Here is a 22,592-nt window from a genome sequence, read left to right as displayed (position 1 = left end):
CCCATGAGGTCTTGGGTTAAGTGTATGGTTATCCCTTCTAGACAGCCCTATATTATTATCAATTGTTTGTAGTCACTGTTGACTTTGCAATTCTTAGTTCCAGAGAAATCCATGCCTGACTGTTCCTTAACTTTGCTAATTTTGAATGTCTTTTGTTACTGCCTTTTCTTTACTGCTTTTTAATATAATTATTCCTACCCAGTTAATTTTTTTCTAAGTGTCCTAAAGATATCCGTGTGTTGTTGTCTGAGTTCGCTGCTCCTGGAAGAAGAGGTGAATGGGGGAGAGTGGATTTGGTGGACACAGGATCCCCTCTCCCCCCCCCCCCCCGGAATCTGTCCTAGCTCCCCGTCCCCCTGGCAGCAGATTTTCCTGTAATCCAGAGGGGGTTCACTACATATATACATACATATCTCTCATGCATGGTATCATTTAAACGAATGAAATGACAGGCTGTTTTTTTTTTTCCTCCTTCTCAGATAGGGAAAGATGAAGTGAAGAACAGAACACTTAATGAGCCAGTGACGTACACAGAAAAATTTAGTGAGGCCTGTAAATCACTGTGTGAAGCATTAATGCAGAAAGACCCCAAGAAGAGGATTGGATTCAGAAATGGAAACTGTGATGAGTTGCGAGCCTGCCCCTTCTTCAAGGATATTAACTGGAGAAAGCTGGAAGCTGGTGGGTGAAGTTGTTTATGACTCAAGAGGCAAAATTAACACTTCTATCCCAAGGCTCCAGTTAAGCAATTAACTGAGAAAATGCCATGCACCCTAGTATCTCCCACTCCAAATAGCTTATCAGTAGGGTTACAGCCGACTCCATTTTTACTTTTTTTAAAATTTTGTAATTTAGGGCTGGCTGATCCAGTTCTGGTTTCTCCCCTTTGCATGCATGGACTTCCCAAACCTGATCATAGTTGAGGCGGGTTTAAGGGCCCACCGGGTTTACCTACATTTTAATTTGTCATTCAAAACCTCTCAGCTCTCTGGTTAGACCCCCGGCAAATAATCTGCTTAGGAAACTTTTCACTGTAATTCTTTCTGCATACAAAATAAAATATTCTTTCCATACAGATACATGCAATTATTTAAATGATTAAATCAGAATAATTCCTTAGTTTATGATTTTATTGACTGTCATGGACTTAAGCTGTGTCATTGACTGTCTTGGTTTAAGGGCGGTTCAGGGTTTGTAGCATGCCAGCTTATCTCTTTTGGTTTCATCTGTTGCCAATGAAGCAGCAGAAAATGGGGAGTCAGTATAAGAATTATCCAAACCCAATGTTATTGGTTAATTCTTATTTTTCTGTTTCCAATAAATTTATCACCTCCTACCAAAACTTCACACAAAAGCACGAATGTCTGATGCTGACTGTTGTGCTGACGGGTATAGCATCTGTTACATGGGTGCCAGAATATTGACTCATGGCTTGCTTGACGTGAAGTGCTTGCACCAATACTCCTTTTCCCTCCCTCTCCATCGAGTTTTCTAGATAGATTTTTTCCATCACGTGTCTCCACATTTCCTCCTGCATGCATCAGACATTCGTGCTTTTGTGTGAAGTTTTGGTAGGAGGTGATACATTTATTGGAAACAGAAAAATAAGAATTAACCAATAAGATTGGGTTTGGATGATTCTTATACTGACTCCCCATTTTCTGCTGCTTTTTTGTCTTGTCTATAGGATCCATATTCAGTGGTATTTAGCAGGATAACTTGTGAGTTAACCTGCTAAATGTCATCTTCTGAATATTTTGGACACTTATCTGTCTAAAGTTTAGCCAAATAATTAATTTATCTGGTTAAAATTTTGCTGGATAACATAGGAGCATTTTTGGGGATGTTTCTGGGCGGAGTTAAGTTAGCCAGAGTTGAGCAGATAACATATCTGGCTGTTAAGAAATGCATTCGATTTAACGTAAATTCCCAAAATGCTGATTAACCGCAATGTCAGTACCAGAGACTTTGGTTGCGGAGCAAGCAATAAGGACCAAACAACCTTAAATGTATTATTATTAGGATCAGAATCTGTAGTTGCTGTTTTGTCAATCTAGAAAATGTATGAATATGTACTAGATTACATATTTGCTGATGTGTTGATTTAGAAAATGTATGGACATGAATGAGAATATGATTTTGCTGTTGTGATGACCTAGAATATTGAAAGCCGACAAAGATGTGAATGCTGGCTTTGTAAACCATTGAGATCTTCTTTTGGAACGATGGTATATAAAACACCTAAATAAATAAATAAATAAATAAACTAATTCTGGTTGTACTATAGAGAAGCCCTAAAGTTAGCTGGATAAACTTGTCTGCTATCTTTAAGATAGCCAGCTATACTCAACACCACAGTATATCCCTCTAAAGTTAGCTGGATAGGTTTATCTGACTAACTTTGCAATCAGAGCAGTAACTAAATATTACCCCCATGTGTCTTCACAAGACTGTAAGCTCCATGTAATAGAGGCTGTGTCTCTCATTTGTTGAAGTTTGCAAAAAGTATTGCAAGCTCTTAACAGTGCTGCATAGATTTTGCATTGCTGTATACATGATTAATTGTAGTCATTGACACAATAAAATCCATTATAGCCTGCATAGGATAGCATATGTGTCCCAAATAATCCACAAGTGTATTTTAGTGGTTCTATTATGTGTTTTAATAGAATCCCATCATTTATTTCAATCTAGGGCCTTAAAACAGTCTTTATAATGTAAAATGTGATGTTTACGTTCCATCCATATGGAACAGTTTTGGCTTCAGGTCATATCTACTCAGATATGTAGTAAGTATAATTTTGTTTACCTTACCAATTGCTGCTTATTCGGTAAGTACTAAATATTTTAGATTAAAGCTTACAAATATTTATCAAATTCACATTTAGCTTTATAGCTTTCTTGTTAACAATGCAGATGGCCCCTTATTAACAGCAGTATCAACTGATTCAAATAGGGTTGCCACCTCATGCCCGGAATAAATCTAAATGAAGTGGTGGTTGACACTGTAAACCGTGGTGATCTAGTGATTCTCACTTGGAACGACAGTATACAAAACCTCTAAATAAATAAATGTGTGTGTGTGTGTGGAGGGGGCAAAAAATATGGTTCATTTACCAATATCACTGTTTGCATGGTGGAATGCAGTGGCATGTTACACTTATGATAAATTGATTGGTGGGGCTTTGAAAGGTAACAGGCTGAAACACAGGGGAGCAGTGCATTTTACTATAACTTGCACACACACACACACATACTTCTTAATGCTCACTGCTGGTCTTGCTGTGCGATTCCAACAGTGAAGGTAAGATGGTTTATGAACCAGAGAACACTGGACTGGACCGGATAATCAGAAAAAATGGCTGCAGATTCTGACTGGAATTTACAGCTCAGACTAGTGGAAACCACAGATGCAGAGGTAGCTGAGTAAAATAAGCTGAGAATGTGGATCAGTTTTGTCCTGCTTTACACTCTGATATTCACTTGTTTATATAGTTAAGAACACCTAACTGTAGGCTTGTGGGCTATTTTTTGCTTCTCATGCTGTTAATGTGCTTTACATATTATGGCCTTTTATTTGTTCTCTTCCCATAACAGGAATCCTCCTGCCTCCTTTTGTTCCTGACTCGAGAACAGTGTACGCGAAGGACATTCAGGACGTAGGTGCCTTTTCCACAGTGAAAGGTGTTATCCTCGAAGACTCAGACAAGGAGTTTTTTGATGAATTCGCCTCGGGCAATATCTCCATACCCTGGCAAGAGGAAATGATTGAAACTGGTGTTTTTGCAGAAATGAATGGCCGAGCGACTTGTGACCTGAGAAGAGAGTCCATGCTCGATTCCTCAGCCAAGTCTGGAGTATGTGCTCTGTCCTAGAGAAATGGGAGAAATACCTATCGGTTTAGTAGTAGGGTGCTCAACCATAGAAGAAAACAATGGGGTAGAAGGGGGGGTTTGATAAAAATGTATTATTTGGAAACTACATACACTGCCTGCACTATAAAATCCAGTGCAAGAACAAGACACTATGGGTTCCTCCTTAAACAAGTAATAGTCAAGAGTGTGTGCAATGGCTACCTTTGAACAGATGTCTACCTCCTTTTCATTCAGCAGTCTTTAGGGAACAGTGAAATAGAAACTGAGGAGGCACTGCTATGAGCTATTACTCCATAAAAAAAACAACTTCTAAATGGTGGAGCAGAATTTATTTTTTCACCTTATTCGGAAAGGAGATTTCAGGGTGAAGACATAACACGAGCATCTATTTCAGTGAAAGATATAAACTGCGAACTTTCACCTTAAGAGTTTCTGTGGATTCCATAGGCTGGTATTTCTCATTTGTATATGAGTATTCTGGTGTTAATCTGACTTTTAGCGGTGAAGAAAATGTTGTGTATGAGTGGTAAAGCATCAACGTTATTTGATAAGTAAAAGTCTAGGGATGAGAGAGGATGAAACATTTTTCATTTTCAGCAACTATTTTCTGCAAAGGCATCTATCTCCTTTATCTGTTTAACTGCTTAGGCAGTCTTTTGAGAGAGAGAAAAAAAAATCACAATTTATACTCATTTGCATTTGTTGCAGGTTGCAAAAAGTATTGCAAGCTCTTAACATCAACAAATAAATGTTAAGTAACTAGATTTAAATTGAAAACCTTGAGACAAAATGAAAAACATCTTTCTGCCTTAGGCTGACATCCAAACTGAAAAAGTAATAACATTTTGGTGCAATTATAATCGTTAATTCACAGGTGTGACAATAGCACAATGGGCTTATCTATGTATTTTCTGCACAACTGTGGGCCATGTACATATCTATCAAATGGGGTGACCGCTTGCTAAGGATTCAGACTCCTTGATAAGGCAGATCCCGTCTCACATAACTTATTTGCTACTCAATATTTAGAGATAATGGTGGCTATGAAAGAAAGAAAAATGTGCAGCTAAACAGCGTAATTGACCGTGTTTGGAACATTTTCTTCCATTTTCCCCAGCTTATTCTATTACCCTTCATCATAATGTGCTGCAGCCAGCAGTCATAGCGCGGTACTATATATGTGATGGCTAGTGACAAGGTACCAGCTAACCACACCACTTGGAAAACATGAGAATCTTCTCCTCAGCATGGTTTATTTATTTTGGTTTCTAGAACAATTTTTTTTTTTTAAATGTCTTTCTTGTCTAAAGACCTGTACAGAACCATGAGTCCCATGTAAATGAACAAGTCATACAACCATTACAAAAAACATTATTTTTTACTGATGAAACTGAAGGTCAGTCTGATTCATTTGTTTTTTTTTTTTTTTTCACCGTGTATCTAAACTCTGCCCGGTGTATGTTTCTGAATCTGCTTATAATTCACTCAGATATGTAGTATGACAAATCATGCCAGTATTTTTCTGGTGTGAGGCTGTGGACAGTGATTGAGAATCAGATCATGAAATATTTGGGTTTCTGTTCCCCCACTAATGCCCCTCTCCTTTCCCAGTTGTAATCACTGTTGCTTTCCAGCTGCCTCGGGTAGTAGACATAAAGATGGTAACTTTTTTTTAAAACCGGTGCGTGGGTGCGCGTGCGCATGGGTTCCTTGGCCCGCGCTCAGGGACGCGGCCATGTTGTAACGTGCGTGCACATATTCTGCATGTTATAAAATAGCCCAACTGTGTGCGTACACGTGCGAGCAATTTTAAATGGACGCGTGCCTATGCGTGCAAATGCCGTTTCTACCGTGTAAGTGGGGGGATTTTAATAGATGTGCGCCGATGCTATTACCAGGTTTCCCAGTTTGTTCCCAGTTCACCCAGGTAAGCGATAGGACTTCCAAACCCCGCTAGCTTAATAGTCTTCCTTCTCCCCTGTTAGCCCTGATCTTTAAAACACCGCTGATCTACCTAGAATTTTTTGTTTTACGACTTACATGTCATCCCTAGCAGAAGTAAAGTTACATGGCGGCGGATCCCCAGCTCACGCCTGTGCGCATAAGTATTTAAGCACTAATTTGAAGTTGAAATCCAGGAATACCCTTGCCACACCCTTTTTTTTTTTTTTTTTTTTTAGAAGTTTTAGTTTCTGCGTTCAACGCTAGATAAGCAGGTGGCTTTTAAAATCCGCTCGGTGTGCGCTGGTCTGACTTGTGCATGTATCTCCTGGTTTTGACACGCACCAGGCTTTTAAAATTCACCTTGTTAAGTTTAAATTTGGGCTGGCCTGCAGGCTCAGAGGCAGTTGCCATGTGAAGGGACGTCTGATCTCCGGTTCAGATCCTCTGTTCCCCAAGTCAACCAGCACTGGGGATGCCGCAGACGAGGGGGAGTCAGAGTCATTGTGCAACGCTGATACCCAATGGCTGACTTGAATGATTGCAGAGCTCCAGAAGGGGAGAGCCCTAACGCAAGGCCCCTGGCCAAAAACTGTCACTATGATGACTGAACTAAAGTAGATTTTGAGGGGATAAAGAATAACAGAAAATAGTACCCTGGCTAGCTGCAAATGAAGGCTCAGGGCACCAGATCTTGATTCTCTGCACTTATTCCAGCAACTGGAAGCTGGCAGAAAGAAACTGTAAGGTAAAAATAGAAAAATCACAATTTACATTTAGTTTTTTAAGTTTGTCTTTTATCAGTTATATCAGAAGCACTCATGAGTCGTTATCATGCAATTCTGGTCATCACATATGTGAAGCCTGAGTAGCAGAGGAGAAGGATACATTATTTTCGGTAATCAAATTCAGCACAGTTAATGAGGCTATTCAATTTCAGTTCCATTTCAGGCTAATTTTATTTTCCAGCCTTATTTTGTTTTCCATTTCTTTGTGTTAGGGAGGTAATTTGTTTCTGGATCAAACTGTACTCCCCCTCCCCCCCCCCCCCCCCCCCTTGCTCATCCCCAGTGGATTTACGGTGCCTCATGCTCTCTGCAGAATATTTCCGCTGCTGTCCAATATTCGTTTCGTGGGAGCTCCGTGCAAATGAGGGAAAGAGATTGTTTTGCTTTCCTGCACTCAAGTGATCATTGCATCCGGATGCTGCTTGTTCGCAGCAAAACCAGATCAAGGATGGGGCATTCTGCAAGCAGGAAAGATGAATTGGCTTTCCCAAGGCACGCCCAGCTGTTTGCAGAGAAGTAAGATTTGTTTTCTGATTTAAGCCTCCTAAAAGGGGAAGTTGATCTTTAGAATCTACATGTAATAATGATAGTCTGACATTCCCAAGTAAGGGCTACATTGACTTTCTCCTGAATTATGACTGCATTACCTATTGATAGAGTGGGGAGAGGGGAGGAACTACAGAAAGCAGCAAATGAAGCCCAAGATCTAATATCTATGTGCAAAAGCATTCTGTTGTTTTTAAAATGGGCTCTAATGCAATATGTGCGCTTCATGAGCACTCAGCGTTTTATTTTATTTCAATAGTAAACAATGCAGATCTTCTCATTTATTTAATGTGTCAAAGTCAGTTGTCACTTACTGCCCATTAATGTTTAAAAATAATACTGAAGGGGAAGGTTCGGTACTCTTTACATACATTAACAGATGTGGGATGTGCCCAAGGCACTGATGCACTTCTGAGACTGTAGACAAATGCATGCATTTTAAGAAGAAAGTTCTGCAGAGCAGGCATTGGACCGTGGTGTCAGGAAATATAAATATGCAAAGCACACGTTACCTCCAACAAAATGATTTAGCGTAACCCACATTCAGTGTACAGTTCAATAATATTCATTGCGTGCTTGGCTTAATTATATCATGATGGCTTTAGGAGGGAAAAATGTGAAGCTCCTATGCTGTGAATACCTGATAAGAAATCTTCAGTGAAGGAAAAAGAAATGCATGAAAGCAATTTCACATTTCTGCTAAGTTTCTTAGTTGACAGAAAATAGTTGTCGCGAGCTTTTATGGTTGTAACAATAGACCTTTCCCAAACACCTTAACTTCTGTTAGCTTAAATAAAACAGAATTAAAAGCATCACAACTTGCCAGTCCTGTTTTTCCTTATCAGTGTTGAATTGTTCTAAATCATTTGGGTGTTCACTGGATATCAATGGAACCAAATTCATGGTCAATGTCACCCTGCCTCCCAACTCCTCGCTCATATTGGCAAACTCCGAGATCTTTCTATAATTTTCTAAATCTGACCCTGGGATCAGATTTAAAAAACATGGGGCCTAATTTCTCCTAATCCGTGTCTATTGGAAAAGTGTTTAATAAATGAGGCCCATGGTTTAAGGATCGAACTTTGAGAATGTTTTTTTAGGTTATACTGTAAAAAAAAAATCTGTGCTTCAATAAGCAAGGGATGTCAAGTCTCGGTGTAGTTTGCCTGCTTCGTTTAAGGGACAATGAAATAAAAAATTTGAAAATTGGAGACCCTTCCATCCTTCTTTCAGCCGAGCTTGACCAAAAATAAAAATTGTGAAATATTGGAATTGCTTGAGGCCAGAAGCTTACCCGGGTACAACTCCACACTTGGATCCTCCACACAAGAGGCTCGATTGATCAAAGTTTGATTTATGGTTATGTGCCTAATTTAACAGGTGACAGCAATGCACGCTCTCTCCATCACAACTAAGTTACTTTCCTTACATTTCCTAATCATAACTGACCAACAGAATTGCCAATCATCTGATTTTATTTTCCACTAACATTGTTTCACTTGTCAGTCGTTAGGCCACAAATAAAATAATACTCAGAGTAATGGCCTTCCAAGCATGTCTACCATTTAGATATACAGTGTTTGCATACATTTGGTCTAAGGATTAGTTGGTTATCCTGAAGACTAGGCATGTTTGTGGCCCTCGGGGATCAGCGTTGTATGCCTCGGATCTCTGTGGCAGTAGTAGTTCAATGTAATAATGCTAGAATCCCTCAAGACACAAGCGGCAAAGTGAGCCTTGAGTGCCACTAGTTACTGACGTTTTGTAATTGCGGAACTGGCGAGTGCTAAAAATACCGCATTTAACTTTGTAAGGTGCATTGCCGCTTAACCCATGATTGTTCAGGCATTGTATTCCCATATATTAGTCTCCACTGAATCTACTTACCTGTGAGCTGTGGTTTTTGTCTGAAGAGTCAAAGAAGCAGTGCTCACTGTGGCAAGGAAAGGATCAATGAGGAACACAATATAGATAGGAGGAGGAGAGGTAGTAAAACCATCAGTGGTAGCCCAGCCCATGCTGAATACTCGTGCAACATGTGGGCAAACATTACATGAGTGAAAAGGTTCAATAATACTCCCAAGGGTACTTAGTATAATAGCTTGTACTGACCCCAACATAGTCATCAGCTAAATGGGATCTGTCACTGAAAGAAGCAGTTCAGGATGGCTGACGAAATATTTCTGAAAGCTGCTGCCCAGGTTTAGATCTGAGTTTTGTTTTTGTTCCCCCCCCCCCCCCCAGTGAGTTTAACTATTTGTTCAGGTCCCCCGTTTCTTTTAACTGTTTCCCCATACAGAACCCTGTGAATGAGTGAAGTCTGGTTGTACGTTAGCTGCAGCTTGACGCGCTGGATTACAGTAGCGCGCCATTGCTGGCACACGCACGTCACCAGCATCGCTGTTAGAAGAATATTGTACGGCAGCATACGCCGCCAGCATCACCGTGAAAATAATGCTAGATGCTGCCAAGAGGGGTACGAAGGTCCCTGCATGCCTGGCATGGGGGGGGGGGGGCGGGATCTAGGTCGGGTAAGTTGGTGTAAGGGTTGCGAATGGGTGGGGAGGATGAGGGTTAGAAGGGGGGGAGGGCTCTCAGAGCTCGCATGTTATTTTCAAAATCAGGGAGAAGCTCTGCAACTTATATTAATTCTTGCAGGGGATGTTTGATGGGGGGAATCAGATGCTATCCCTGATATAATTTTTTTATTTTTGGGGGGGGGGTAGAGAGATGGGGAATTAGGCTTATTGAGCCAGAAGGTTGTTTTTGTTTTTTTCTAGTTAACTGGCTATCAATACACTGTCCCAAATGACAATAGAAACCAAGAACCAATCAGTATTGAACAACAATCTTATCTCAAATTTTGGCAAAAAAGTAGAAGAGTTAGATAAAAAGATTTCTACTGTTGAAAATGTTCAGCAAAAGCTGATTATATCTGAAAAGAACACTTATAGAAGGCTAGAGACTGCAGCATGACATGACTATCCGTGGGCCATTACAGCGAAAAGCCTTGCAGCACCCTGACATCTCCATATCTGACTAAGGCTACCTGTGACGGCTCAGTAGAAGCCAGGAGCTTCTTAGCATTGGTTCTATGTTGTCAACCTTTGCTCAGGAGAGATGTGGGTGCTCTTAGAGTCATTAGAAACTATCCTGTGATGGTGACATATCAGAGGTCATTGGAAAATACAAGTGAAGGCAGGACACCATCTGATTCCCAATCTTGCCTTCACAGAGCCAGATATGCATCCTTGTGTAGGCTCCCCGATAAGCTAACCAAACCTACATGACATCCCAACAGCCACCTCGGACTAAGGGTCCACCTCCGCAACAGCAAATGCATCTGGATATTCCAACAATTGCGTGCAAGGCCCTTGCAATCGAGATAAAGCTACTGGTGTATAGCAGGCTGCCAGCCTTGAAGCAATACATAAGAACTGCCACACCTTTGTTAGCTACAAAAACAGTACCTCATGGTGTGATTGCAAATGTCCCTGTTGGCTCTGCAGTATGTCCTCCATAGAAACCAATTTGTGAGCCCCGACATAGGGAATATGCTACACCATTAACATGCACAGCACACTGTTTCTGGTTGAGGTGTGTGAGGGTCAAGACCAACAGTGGCCAACAATCTGGATGATGCCTCACTAACCAGCCACACGTGATCGGGCAGTACCAGCAGTGTGGACACTTCAAGCTTGTCATTAACCAGTGAGATTTTAATAGCTCCCAATAGGAGGATAGAAACAGGGCCATTTTGAAAATGAGCATACACCAAGCTTTAGAGCTGGTGCATTGTTTGCCATCACAAGATTTGCAGGTCTCTGCAGCATGGGTCGAAAAAGCCAGGCCCTGGGCCAATGGATGCTTTTCCTCCCCGCAGCCACCCCCCATGTGCCAGTCATTTGCCACAAACACATAGTCAGAGATGGAATATAGAAAGAAGTGTCTCTCTTGCCTACGAGCCAACTGTCACCGTACAGGCCGTCCTCAAAAATTTCAAAGAGATCTGATTGTCTAAGTATAAAAGAATTGTGCGTGGCTCCCGGGTACTTGGTCACCACATGGAGGATGCGCATTCGAGCATCACAGACCACAGGCACAGCGTGGGATCTTTGTGTGACTGGATCCAAATCCCATTGGATTTCCTCATATAATTCCGGGATAGCCCGAGAGCTGAGGCGATACCTGTAAGCCACATAGTCCTCTGGCATGCACAGCGAGGATGTTTGTGGAGGAAAGATGGGGGCTCCCTGTATCTCCTCCGCTGTGGCCATCTGCGTGCCAGGCACTACCCTGGGCCCCGACCCTGCGGGGCCCATGCCTCTGCCTGCGGTGCAGGGACTTCCCTAGGAGGCCTCGGAACTAGTCTTGCCTTTTCTTGAGGTGGTGGTTGTTCCGCTCGTTGTTGTCTTTGGCGAGCCTCCCGAAGCATCCAGTATCCCCCAACAATTAAACTTGCCACAAACATTATGGCTTTAGGAAGCTAGACCAGGTAAGAACAGGTGTTTTTATTGAGTCAGGAAGGCCTGGTAGGAGTGTCCGTTGTCATTCCTCTTTCTATCGCTTGTGATAAACGCTACAATAATACCCGCAATAAATACTTTTCTTGCCAAATAACTTTGGTGATAAATACTTTTTTCACCAAAGTTATTTCTGGCTTTAAATTCTGCGATAGTGTGCATTACTCTATCGCGCGCTGCACTACCAGACCCTCATTTCCATTTACTTTGCCTAAACGCCTCCTACTCGAATACTAATTTTTAATTTGCATACGCATTTTGTGATGCAGTATTTATCGCACGTATTATGACGTTATTGCATGCGTTAAGGCCCTACAGCGCACGATAAGACCCTAACTCAAAATGATAAATGACCCTGTTAGAGTGTCAAACCATGATCTCTAGTTTTAGAACTGATTTTCCACCGAAGAGTTGTTTCTTGTGCATTATTTATACCTTTTAGGTATATGAATATCTCTATCATGTCCCCCCTGTTTCTCCTCTTCTCTAGGGTACATATATTTAGGTAAAGTTTCATGTCATAAGGATTTTGGTACAGATTTTGCACCATTTTCGTAGCCCCTCTCTCTGGACTGCCTCTATTCTGTCTATAACCAGGGCTGGCTGTAGGATAATAGGCAATCAGTGCGAAAACTAAAATTGGTGCCCACCCCACTTCCTTCAACAGTACTGTCTCCTTCAGCAGTGGTGGCTCTGGGTACAGTACTCCCTCTTTTAGTAACAGTTGTTAAGCTTACTCTATGCTTATGGCCAGGGACACAAGAACACTTAGACTCAGTAAAAAGCATAATGTATTTTTATTAGTCAATATAAGTGTTCTCGGGAGATGCTGGGTACTGGGTGCCCTTCGTCTTACAATCTGACCAGCATCTCCTCGTATACAGAAAGTGATCCTTGTTTTATAGGTAACATTCAAATACAGGGTAGAAGGTTCTAGAGACTTGCATGACTGCCCAAAGGATCATTTACATAAGTTGTGATGTCAACTGCATGATTAAATCATCGCTAACTATCCTGATTGGCTTCCCAGGATGTGTAGCCTATTTCCCATGACTTTCTTTGTTCTGGTAAACTGTTACTGGTCAAGACAATCAACACATCTGTAACTGTGTGGATTACAAACTCCTGAGAATAGTGCCTGAAGCTCCCCTGTGGTGACTCTATGAATAGACATCACCTGTCTGGTTACGAATAAAACAAAAATTAAAATTAAAATGATCTATTTAAAAATGAGAACATCAAACTGAGGAAAAATATAATCTTCAAGCTTTACAGCTCAAATGGCAAGGAAGGTGTTTTCTTTTTCAATCTGAAAAGATATAAACTCTGGCATACAATAAAGTAAGGTTATAGTTAAAGTGGAATTGCAGCATCATTGAAATTAACATTATGATATATCTTAAAGTATGTATCAGGTCCCTGTTCAGGTGCCAAAAATGTTAAGCTTACTCTATGCTTATGGCCAGGGACACAAGAACACTTAGACGGTGTCAGAGCAAAAAGTACATGGATCAGCCTTGAAATGGGGCTACTCAGCTGATGTTCTGAATGCAGAACCACGAAATGGCTCAGACAAACGCAGGCTCTATTGCTAGCCTGGTACATGGTCCCACCTCTGAGAACCTGGATTGTCCTCAGGGGGATTCAAAGGCATGCTGGGACTCCCTGGGCCAAAGGAGAGTGTGAGATCCCTGAAGTGTAGACCCCCTGAGTTCTGCAGATTGTTTGCTATATTCCAGATTTCGAGTTTTGTTTAAAGTATTATTGCTATTTGTGACCAAGTCTTGTGCTTTTCAGAAAAAAGGATTAATATGTGAATGAATTGATCTGGACTGGGAAAAGGACTGGAGTTAAGCTTGGCCCAAACTTGTTAAAGTCTAAGCTCTGTTATTACATGCCTGCACTTAATAAGTCAGGTCCTGCCTGTGTGAAGTACTAAACTGCTATTGAAAGCATTATTGAGTAGTCTATAACTGCAGGAGCTTCTGATTTAACAGGTGGTGGCTCTGGTACAACATCCCTTCTCTCTCTCTTCCTTGTCTAGTATTCTCCCCCTCTCTCTCCCCCCTACCTTCTGCTCAGCATTCTCCATCTCTCTTTCTAGCCCGTTCTCTCCCCGCCCCTGTACAGCATCTCTCCACTCTTTCTCTTTCCAGCTGAGAAGCATCTCTCCCCCATGTTCTCTTTCCCTACCCAGAATTCTCGTTTTCTCTGTCTCCTCTATCCAGTATTTCCCTTCCTCCCCCACCATATGTAGAGCCCCTTTTGGTTCTCTACCAGGTTAGGATTGAACCATTTCTTGATTGGGGAGGAAAGATAATAACAGTGTGGGTGATGATTAGCTCCCCCATGTGGGAGAAGGTAAATAGTGAGCTCATCTGACATATAACCCTCTGACCACCATTTTACCTTCCAGCAGCAGATCTTTGTAGCACGGGAGGAATCAAGCCAGCAGCACATTTTTAACATTGTGTTGGCATGTTCACATAGGGGGTCATTTTCAAAGGAGTTACGCATGTAAATGTGACATACTATCGTAGCAATTTTCAAAAGCTATTTACTCGAGTAAAGTGCACTTACTTGAGTAAATCCTATGGACAATTCAATGGCATATATTGTAGCAATTTTGAAAAGCCCACCTACTTGAGTAAAGTGTATTTACTCGAGCAAAAACCAGTTTTGCTCGAGTAAATGCTTTTGAAAATCTGGCCCATAGTGGATATTAATTTCTTGTACTGAAGTCTTTTGGGGACCTACTGGTGAGAATTTGCGTCTCACCATCAAGGAGATAAACACCATCACTACTCTTCCTTTGAGTTTGGCAGTGCACATCTTCAGATACATCAGAAATTAGATTTTTTTGCTGTCCTGATATTCTTGATGCCAGTTTTCTACTTCTCTCCTTAGCTTATAGGTACAAGAAAGGGTATTGATTAAAATCTTTCTACCGCTGATGCAGGCATATTTGAAACATGGCCTTGTTGGTTTTCTAGGTATTTGATTTTATTGCAATATATGTTCTTATCTTTTGAATTTGCAGTAAAGATTTTAATTATTAATATATTGTGTTACATATATGTTTGACTTATTTATTATCTGTTTTATTTAATTACTGTTTCTTTAAGTTTTTATGATAGTTTTTGGATTCTTTACCATTCCTATTTGTCTCTTTGTAGTGGAGAAAGTACCCCAGTTGTTAGGGGGTCTACTACTCATATGTACCTCTCATCATGGATTTTGTTGAAAGATAGAGAGACTACACTGAGAAACAATTACTGAAAGACAAGCTATATGCAGAATATACAAGGAATCATCCCATGTTTCAAAAGACAGTTGAAGTGAGAGTTAAACAGATAAAACATGGTCACAACATCCTCAAGCACTATATCATGTATGTGCTGCACAGTGGTGCTCACCCATATGCTCATAAGGAGAGGATTCTGCCCAGTGGACTCCCATTAGAAAACCTCTAATGGCATATTAAAAGACCTACCTTCCAGAAGGGCCTTGAATTTCGCTCTGTTAGGTTTCTGTGTTTTCTTTCCTAGGTCCCACTACTGGGGAAGCCTGAATTCCTTTGCCGTTATCCTCCATGAAGATTGCTGTGGAGTGGAGTTTCAAATTCATTGTCAGGAGTGAACTATTATCTGGTTTCGACTTGTTCTATCAGGGGACCTTAGTGCAGCAGTGAATCTATTAACTGCAGGTCAAAAGGTCTTTATTTATTAAAAGTGGGCTTACTGTCCAACATCTGAGCTTTAATTTACACGTGGAGGCCAAAATTTAAAGCTATCCGGCTTTCTAAGTTATCCAAATAAGACTTATCTGTCTATCTTACAAGGGACAAATAGCAGCACGGCAATGAGGCTGAATATACATAGGTAAGTATTAAAGTTAAGGTCCAATGAAACAAACCGGACTATTAAAGTTAGCCATATAAGCTTATCCAGCTAACTTTATACCTGCTATGGGCCACATCTAACTCATCTAGTTAACTTAACTGGATAAAGCTGAATATCGCTACTTATCCGGCTAAGTTATGACTGCAATAATGTGACTACAATAATCAGTAATTCATGTTTCTTTACAGCTGAAACTGATTGCATTTTTCAATTTTAGAGAATAAATTGAGTTTAGATGAGAATTGGATTTGGGAAATGGAATTATATGAAGTGAATTAAAAATTATTGGCAATATTTCTGAAGGGCATATCCCTGTACTCGTGTAACAAATGGAATATTGTTCATGTGTGGAGAAAAGGCAGCTTATCATAAAGTAAAATCTATTTTGGGTGAAAGGATATGGTGAGATATATTTCAGGAGTATTCCGGTAGAATGCTTAAATATCTGATTTTAGTGGGATGTTTCCCAATCCTGGCCAGAATGTAATCTTTTGCTTTACAGATTTCTTGTGTATATATATATATCAGATAAAGGAGTTTCTTTACATCAGGAAGATTAAATATCACCATTTGAACATGATTAACATCTATTTGTTTTCTCCTAGCTGGAAAAGGGAAGTTTTCTGTTTTAAATTTCTTGTTATGTTTGGCTGGTCCCAGGATTGCCTTGAGACTGGCTGCACTTACCTCCAGCTCCTGCTGCCTCTGATGGACTCTGCAATTTGGCCAGGATGCCACTGCTATCTTCCTCCCGCTGGCATCCAGCAGAACCTAGAGGCTTCCTGGTGGGAAACTGCCTGAGGTGCTAGGAGATGATATCAGAGTTGTTTGTGGACTTAAACCACAGCCGTGCTCCTAGTTGGCACCTCAGCAATGGGGTCTCCCTGTCTTGTACAGAGTGTATTGCCAGCGTTCCTGCTCATCTTGCCTCTTCATCTCCAGTCTGCCCTACCTTGCCTCTTCGTCTCCAGCCCATCCTGCCTTGCCTCCTTGGGCCCAGCCCATCTTGCTTTGTCTTGCCCAGCCTGCCCTCCCTTGCTCTTTGACTTCGCCTCAGATTGGCTTCTGGATTTGAGCCTAGCCTGGACCTAGACTACTCTTGCTTGCCACCTGCCACTGATCCTTGCCTGGATCTTGACCATTCTTGCTTGCCGCCTGCCACCGACTCTTGCCTGGACTGCAGCTACTCTTGTTTGCTGCCTGTCCTGACCCAGCCTGTCCCTGGATTCTCTGTTTTGCTATACCCTGAGGGACCCTTGCCTAGATCCTGCCAGCCCCCAGAACCCAAGGGGCTCAGAGTGTGGGGAAAGGGGCTGGTATAGGTGAAGTTCCTGACTAGTCTCATCCCAGGGTTCACCTGCCAGCCTGGAAAGGGATCGCCATAAACTGAAGAGATTGAACCTTCATTCTTTAGGGAGTTTGTAGGTATTCCCACTTATCCATTGATTTTATCATAGATCTCCCTTTCTCTAATGGCAACGCCATGATATGGGTCATGCTAGACAGATTCTCAAAAATGGCACATTTCACACCACACCCAGGATTTCCATTCACATCAGAACTGACTCATCTTTTTGTGCAGCACATTTTCCACCTTCATGGACTCTCCTCATATTCCTTCGGACCAAGGTGTCCAATTCACAGCCAGATTCTGGAGGAATTTCTGCAAAATGTTTGTAATCCCTCTAGACTTTATCTCTGCCTACCAACCCCAAGGAAATGGGCAAATAGGATCAATCAGGTCCTTAAAAACTTCTTAAGACTATATGTCAATGAGTGACAAGATGATTGGGCTACTTTTCTTCCATGGGTGGAGTTGTCCCATAATAATCACAATGGCAGCTCTACAGGCTCCTCGCCCTTCCAGATCATCTATGGCAAGCACCCCCGGGTACTGCTCTCTTTCCCACTTACTGTGCCTTGTCCAGCAGTCACACTTCCAGTCAAGATCTCAAGAAACTGTGGCAGAGTCAACCAGTAACTCACCATGGCAGCCAGCCATTTCAAGACACAGGCAGATAAGAAAAGACAGCCAGCTCCTCAATTTAAGCCAGGGGATCTGGTTTGGTACACAAAACTTCTGATTAAAAATGCTATCGGCTAATTTTGCATCCTGGTTCATCAAGCCATTTCCTGGCCTGTGGCAAGTTGGAGCAGTATCATACCAACTGAAGTTACCACCCACATTAAAAATACATAATATATTCCATTTCTCCCTGCTAAAACCGCTTATTCTCTCTTGCCCATCACAGGGAGTCCCCAAACCCTTACAAACTTCATCTGAGGCTGAAACAGAATTTGACGTATCAGAAATCTTAGACTCCAGAAAACAGTGGAACTAACTGGAATACTTAATTGCCTAGAAAAACTGTGGTCCAGAGGAAATTTCTTGGGAACCTGCAGCTAATCTTCAGGCTCCCCAGATTTACCCAGACGCCTATGCCCAGAAGCCTGGGGAGGAAGGCTTAAGGGGGGAGGGGGGTACTGTTACGTTTAGCTAGATCTGGAACAGCCCCGAAACCAGCTGCACTCACCCCCAGCTGCCGTTGCTGGCAGACAATGCAACATGGCTGGGCTGCCATTGCTATCTTCCTCCTGCTAGCCTCCATAGGCATGCACGCATGGCGCACATCAGAACTTAGAGGCTCCATGGAGGGAAACTGCCTGAAGTGCCAGGAGATGACATCAGAGTCAGCTGGGGACTTAAATCCCAGCCGTACTCCCAGTCTGTGCCTCATCAATAGGTCTCCCTGTCTTGTACAGAGTGTGTTGCCAGCGTTCCTGCTCATCTTGTTTCTTCATCTCCAGCCTGCTCTACTTTGCCTCCTCATCTCCAGCCTGCCCTGCCTTGCCTCATCATCTCCAGCCCATCCTACCTTGCCTCCTTGTGCCCAGCCCACCTTGCCTCTTCTTGCCCAGTCTGCCCTGCCTTGTCCAGCCCTTTGATTTGCCTCGGACTGACTTCTGGATCTGAGCCTAGCCTGGACCTAGACTACTCTTTCTTGCTGCCTGCCACTGATCCTTGCCTGAATCTTGACACTCTTGCTTGCTACCTGCCACCAACTCTTACCTGGACCTCAATTTACTCTTGTGTGCTGCCTGTCCTGAACCAGCCTGATCTGGACTCTCTGTCTCTCTATACCCTTAGGGACACTCTCCTATGTCCTGCCAGCTTTCGTAACCCATGGGCTCAACCTGAGGGGAAAGGGGCTGGTATAGTTGAGGTTCCTGACCAGTCCCATCCTAGGGTTCACCTTGCCAGCTGTTGGTATGGCCCTAGAGGGTGACAGGCTGTACTGTAGATGAGGGTGATACCAAGCTTCTTGCAAAGAGATTGCCAGTAACTGGTGGTCAATTGAACTCCTCTATTTCATAGTATATGTTGAGGTAGGCCATGCAGGCAAAAGACATGGAGGGTGAAGAGACACACTAATTCTGGTGCAGAAAGTTGGCCTGGTAATAAGACAAAGTGTGCCATCTTCGAGACCCAATCACTCACCACCCAAATCATGGTGGTGCCATTTGAGACAGGGAGATCCATTATAAAATCCATGGACAAGTGGGTCAAAGGATCCCTGGGGGCTGGCAATGGCTGTAACAGTCCCCAGGGTGGCCATGCAGCACTTTTTGCTGTGTACAAGTGGGATACAAATCAACATAGGCCTGGACATCTTGCTTCATCTGGGGCCACCAGTAGTGTCATTGAAGCAATTCAAGGGTTCATGCCCATCCAGGGGGACCTGTAACCAGGAGTCACGGGCCCATTTGGACACCTTCACATGGAGTCTGGAAGGTATGACCATCTTCTCTGGAGGGATGGGTACCTTAGTGGCCAGAAGTATCTTAGTGGGAATGATGATGTGTTGAGGAGGTTCTGGGACATCTTCGGTCTAGAAAGAATGCAAGAGGGTGTCTGCCCGTTGATTCTTGAGTACTGGGCGATACTGCAATTCAAAATTGAAGTGAACAAAGACAAATGGGACTGTGTTGTATTAAACTTCTGAGCTTGATGTAGATGCTTGAGGTTCTTATGGTCTGTGTATATGGTAACACAGCGTTGGGCTCCTTCGAATAGATGGCGCCTTTCCTCGAGAGCTAATTTGACAGCCAAGAGCTCTTGATCTTTGATGCTGTAATTACATTCAGCTGGTGAAAATTTCTTAGAAAATAAGGAACATGGAAGTAGTACTCCTTCTGGGGTGTGTTGGCTGAGGACAGCCCCTATGCCCAGGGTAAAGGCATTAATTTCTAGGATGAAGGGTTGAGCAGGATCCAGTTGACACAGGCAAAACTCAACTGTGAAGGCATTTTTAAACTTCTGAAATGCATCTAAAGCTTCAAGTAAACAGTTTTTGGGTAAGGGCCATGAGGGGGGCCTGCCATGGAGGAGTAATTTGGGATAAACTGATGATAATAATTAACAAATCCCAAGAATCTTTGTAGTCCCCGGAGTTCCTCACAGTGGGACCAATCCCTGATGGTTTTTACTTTGGCAGGGCCCATCCCAAATCCATCTTGTGAAACTATGTACCCCAAGAATGGGAGCTCCTCTTGTTCAAAAAGACATTTTTCCAATTTGGCATAGACATTGTTCTCTCACAAGCATTGCAGGATGATGCAGACATTTCAGCGGTGAGTGTCTGAGAAAAAATCAATATGTGGTCTAAAGATATGACCACACAGGTGAAGAGTCGGTTATGAAAAATCTCATTGACTATCTTCTGGAAAACTGCTGGGGCACTGCAAAGCCCAAAGGGCATGACTAAGTGTTTGTAATGTCTATTGCAAGTATTAAATGTGGTTTTCCACTCGTCACCAGCCTTGATGCAAATAGTTATGTGCACCCCTGAGATCCTGCTTTGTGAAAATCTTGGCACCTTGCAGGCGGTCAAACAGTTCTGTTATTAGCAGTAATGGATAACAGTCATTCTAGTTGGTGATGTTCATGCTGCAGTAGTCTATGCATGGCTTGATGGAGCTGTCTTTCTTCATGATGAAAAAGAATCCAGCCTCTGTCAGGGAAGAAGGACAGATAAATCCATGTCCTAGATTTTCCCAAATGTAATCTGACATGGCTTGAGTCATGGGTAAACCCATCTGTATGGGGGCTTGGCTCCTGGGATGAGTTCAATGCCACAGTCATTGTGTGATGAGGTGGCAAAATCTTAGTTTCTTTCTTCGAAAAGACATTTTGGTAATTCACGTATTGCGGAGGAAGACCGGGAAGTAAGGATGCCATGGTCATAGGACAAGGAGGTTATACAGGCTCCAAGCAGGAATCTATGCACCCATGGCCCTATCGGATGAGTTGTGGGGTAGCCCAATCGATGAGTGGGTGATGCTGCTGGAGCCATGGTAACCTCAGGATAATGGGGTGGATGGCCCAGGAAACCATGTGCAGATTAAGTTTTCCCATGTGCAGGAGACCAGTGCATAAGGTCACAGGCATCATTGTTAGAGTGACTTGGCCTGGTAAAAAGTCTCTGAAAACAGAGGAGATTAAAGAGAGAACATAAGAACATAAGATATGCCATACTGGGTCAGACCAAAGGTCCATCAAGCCCAGTGTCCTGTTTCCAACAGTGGTCAATCCAAGTCACAAGTACCTGGCAAGTACTCAAACATTAGATCACAAGTTACTATTGCTTATTAATTACTGTCATACCAGTTTATGGATTTATCCTGTAGGAATTATCCAAACCTTTTTTTTAAACCCAGTTACACTAACTGCTGTAACCACATCCTCTGATAATGAATTCCAGAGCTTAACTATGCACTGAGTGAAAAATAATTTTCTTCAATTTGTTTTAAATGAGCTACTTGCTAACTTCATGGAGTGCCCCCTGGTCCTTCTGTTATCTGAAAGAGTAAATAACCGATTTACATTAACTTGTTCAAGGCCTTTCATGATTTTGTAGACTTCTATCATATCCCCCCTCAGTTGTCTGTTCTCCAAACTGAACGGCCCTAACTTCTTAGCCTTTCCTTATAGAGCAGCCATTCCATGCCCCTTATCATTTTGGTTGCCCTTCTCTGCACTTTCTCCAGTGCAGCTACATCCCTTTTGAGATGTGGTGACTAGAACTGCACACAGTATCCAAGATGTACTCTCACCATGGTGCAATACAGAGGCATTATGACATCCTCTGTTTTATTTTCCATTTCCTTCTTAATAATTCCTAACATTCTGTTTGCTTTTTTGATTGCCACAGCACACTGGGCCAACGATTTCAATGTATTATCCACTATGACGCCTAGATCTCTTTCCTGAGAGGTAACTCCTAAGATAGAACTTAACATTGTGTAACTATAGCATGGGTTATTTTTCCCTATATGCATCACTTTGCACTTGTCCACGTTAAATTTCATCTGCCATTTGTTAGCCTAATCTTCCAGTCTTGCAAGATCCTCCTGTACTGTATCACAATCCGCTTGAGATTTAACTACTCTGCATAATTTTGTGTCATCTTCAAATTTGATCACCTCACTCGTTGTACCCCTTTCTAGATCATTTATAAATATATTAAAAAGCACCAATCCAAGAACAGATCCCTGAGGCACTCCACTGTTTACCTTTTTCCACTGTGAAAACCACCGTTTAATCCTACTCTCTGGACTGTGGGAATTAGGAGTTGGTTGATGAGTTCCTTCAAGATAGTTTCTTCCAGAGCCAGAATCTACAAAAGCTTGCATGGAGAAGTGTGTGGAACCCATCTCCGAGTCACAGGAAGAAGTAGTTGGGGAGCTGGAACCCTGCAGGTGGACCCTGGTGAAGCAGAGACCAGGTGAGTCCTTAAGCTATACAAGCCCTCGTTCCCCTCTGGTTGAGCCTTTGGGTGCCGGGGCTGGCAGGTCTTAGGTGGGGTCTCTGCTGATGGCAGAAGTAGTGATCCTTGGATAGCTTGGGTCATAGGCAGGTGGAGGTCAGGTGAGTCTGAGGTCTGGCAATGAACAAAGGAGGGCAGCGCACAGGCATATCCAAGATCAGGCAGTGTTCAGAGGCAGATATCGGTCAGG

The 22,592-nt window shown here is 42.5% G+C and overlaps 1 protein-coding gene and 1 long non-coding RNA gene across 2 annotated transcripts in view; one reads left to right on the top strand and one right to left on the bottom strand.

The window, feature by feature from the left end:
• The window catches only part of GRK1 (G protein-coupled receptor kinase 1), a 42,427-nt gene extending 38,552 nt beyond the window's left edge, over nucleotides 1–3,875 (top strand). Inside the window, exons 6-7 of the mRNA XM_029604622.1 lie at nucleotides 480–681; nucleotides 3,598–3,875. Coding sequence (XP_029460482.1) covers nucleotides 480–681; nucleotides 3,598–3,875 — 480 coding nt within the window. The remainder of the gene's footprint in view (nucleotides 1–479; nucleotides 682–3,597) is intronic.
• Nucleotides 1–22,592, bottom strand: part of LOC115093028 — an 81,547-nt gene that overhangs the window by 29,691 nt on the left and 29,264 nt on the right. Inside the window, exon 5 of the long non-coding RNA XR_003857148.1 lies at nucleotides 15,167–15,275. This is a non-coding gene — a long non-coding RNA (uncharacterized LOC115093028). The remainder of the gene's footprint in view (nucleotides 1–15,166; nucleotides 15,276–22,592) is intronic.

This window comes from Rhinatrema bivittatum, chromosome 5, assembly GCF_901001135.1.
Source record: "Rhinatrema bivittatum chromosome 5, aRhiBiv1.1, whole genome shotgun sequence".
NCBI classification, from domain to species: domain Eukaryota; kingdom Metazoa; phylum Chordata; class Amphibia; order Gymnophiona; family Rhinatrematidae; genus Rhinatrema; species Rhinatrema bivittatum.
Note: the sequence above shows the minus strand (reverse complement) of the source record. Positions and strands in the feature narration are given on the sequence as shown.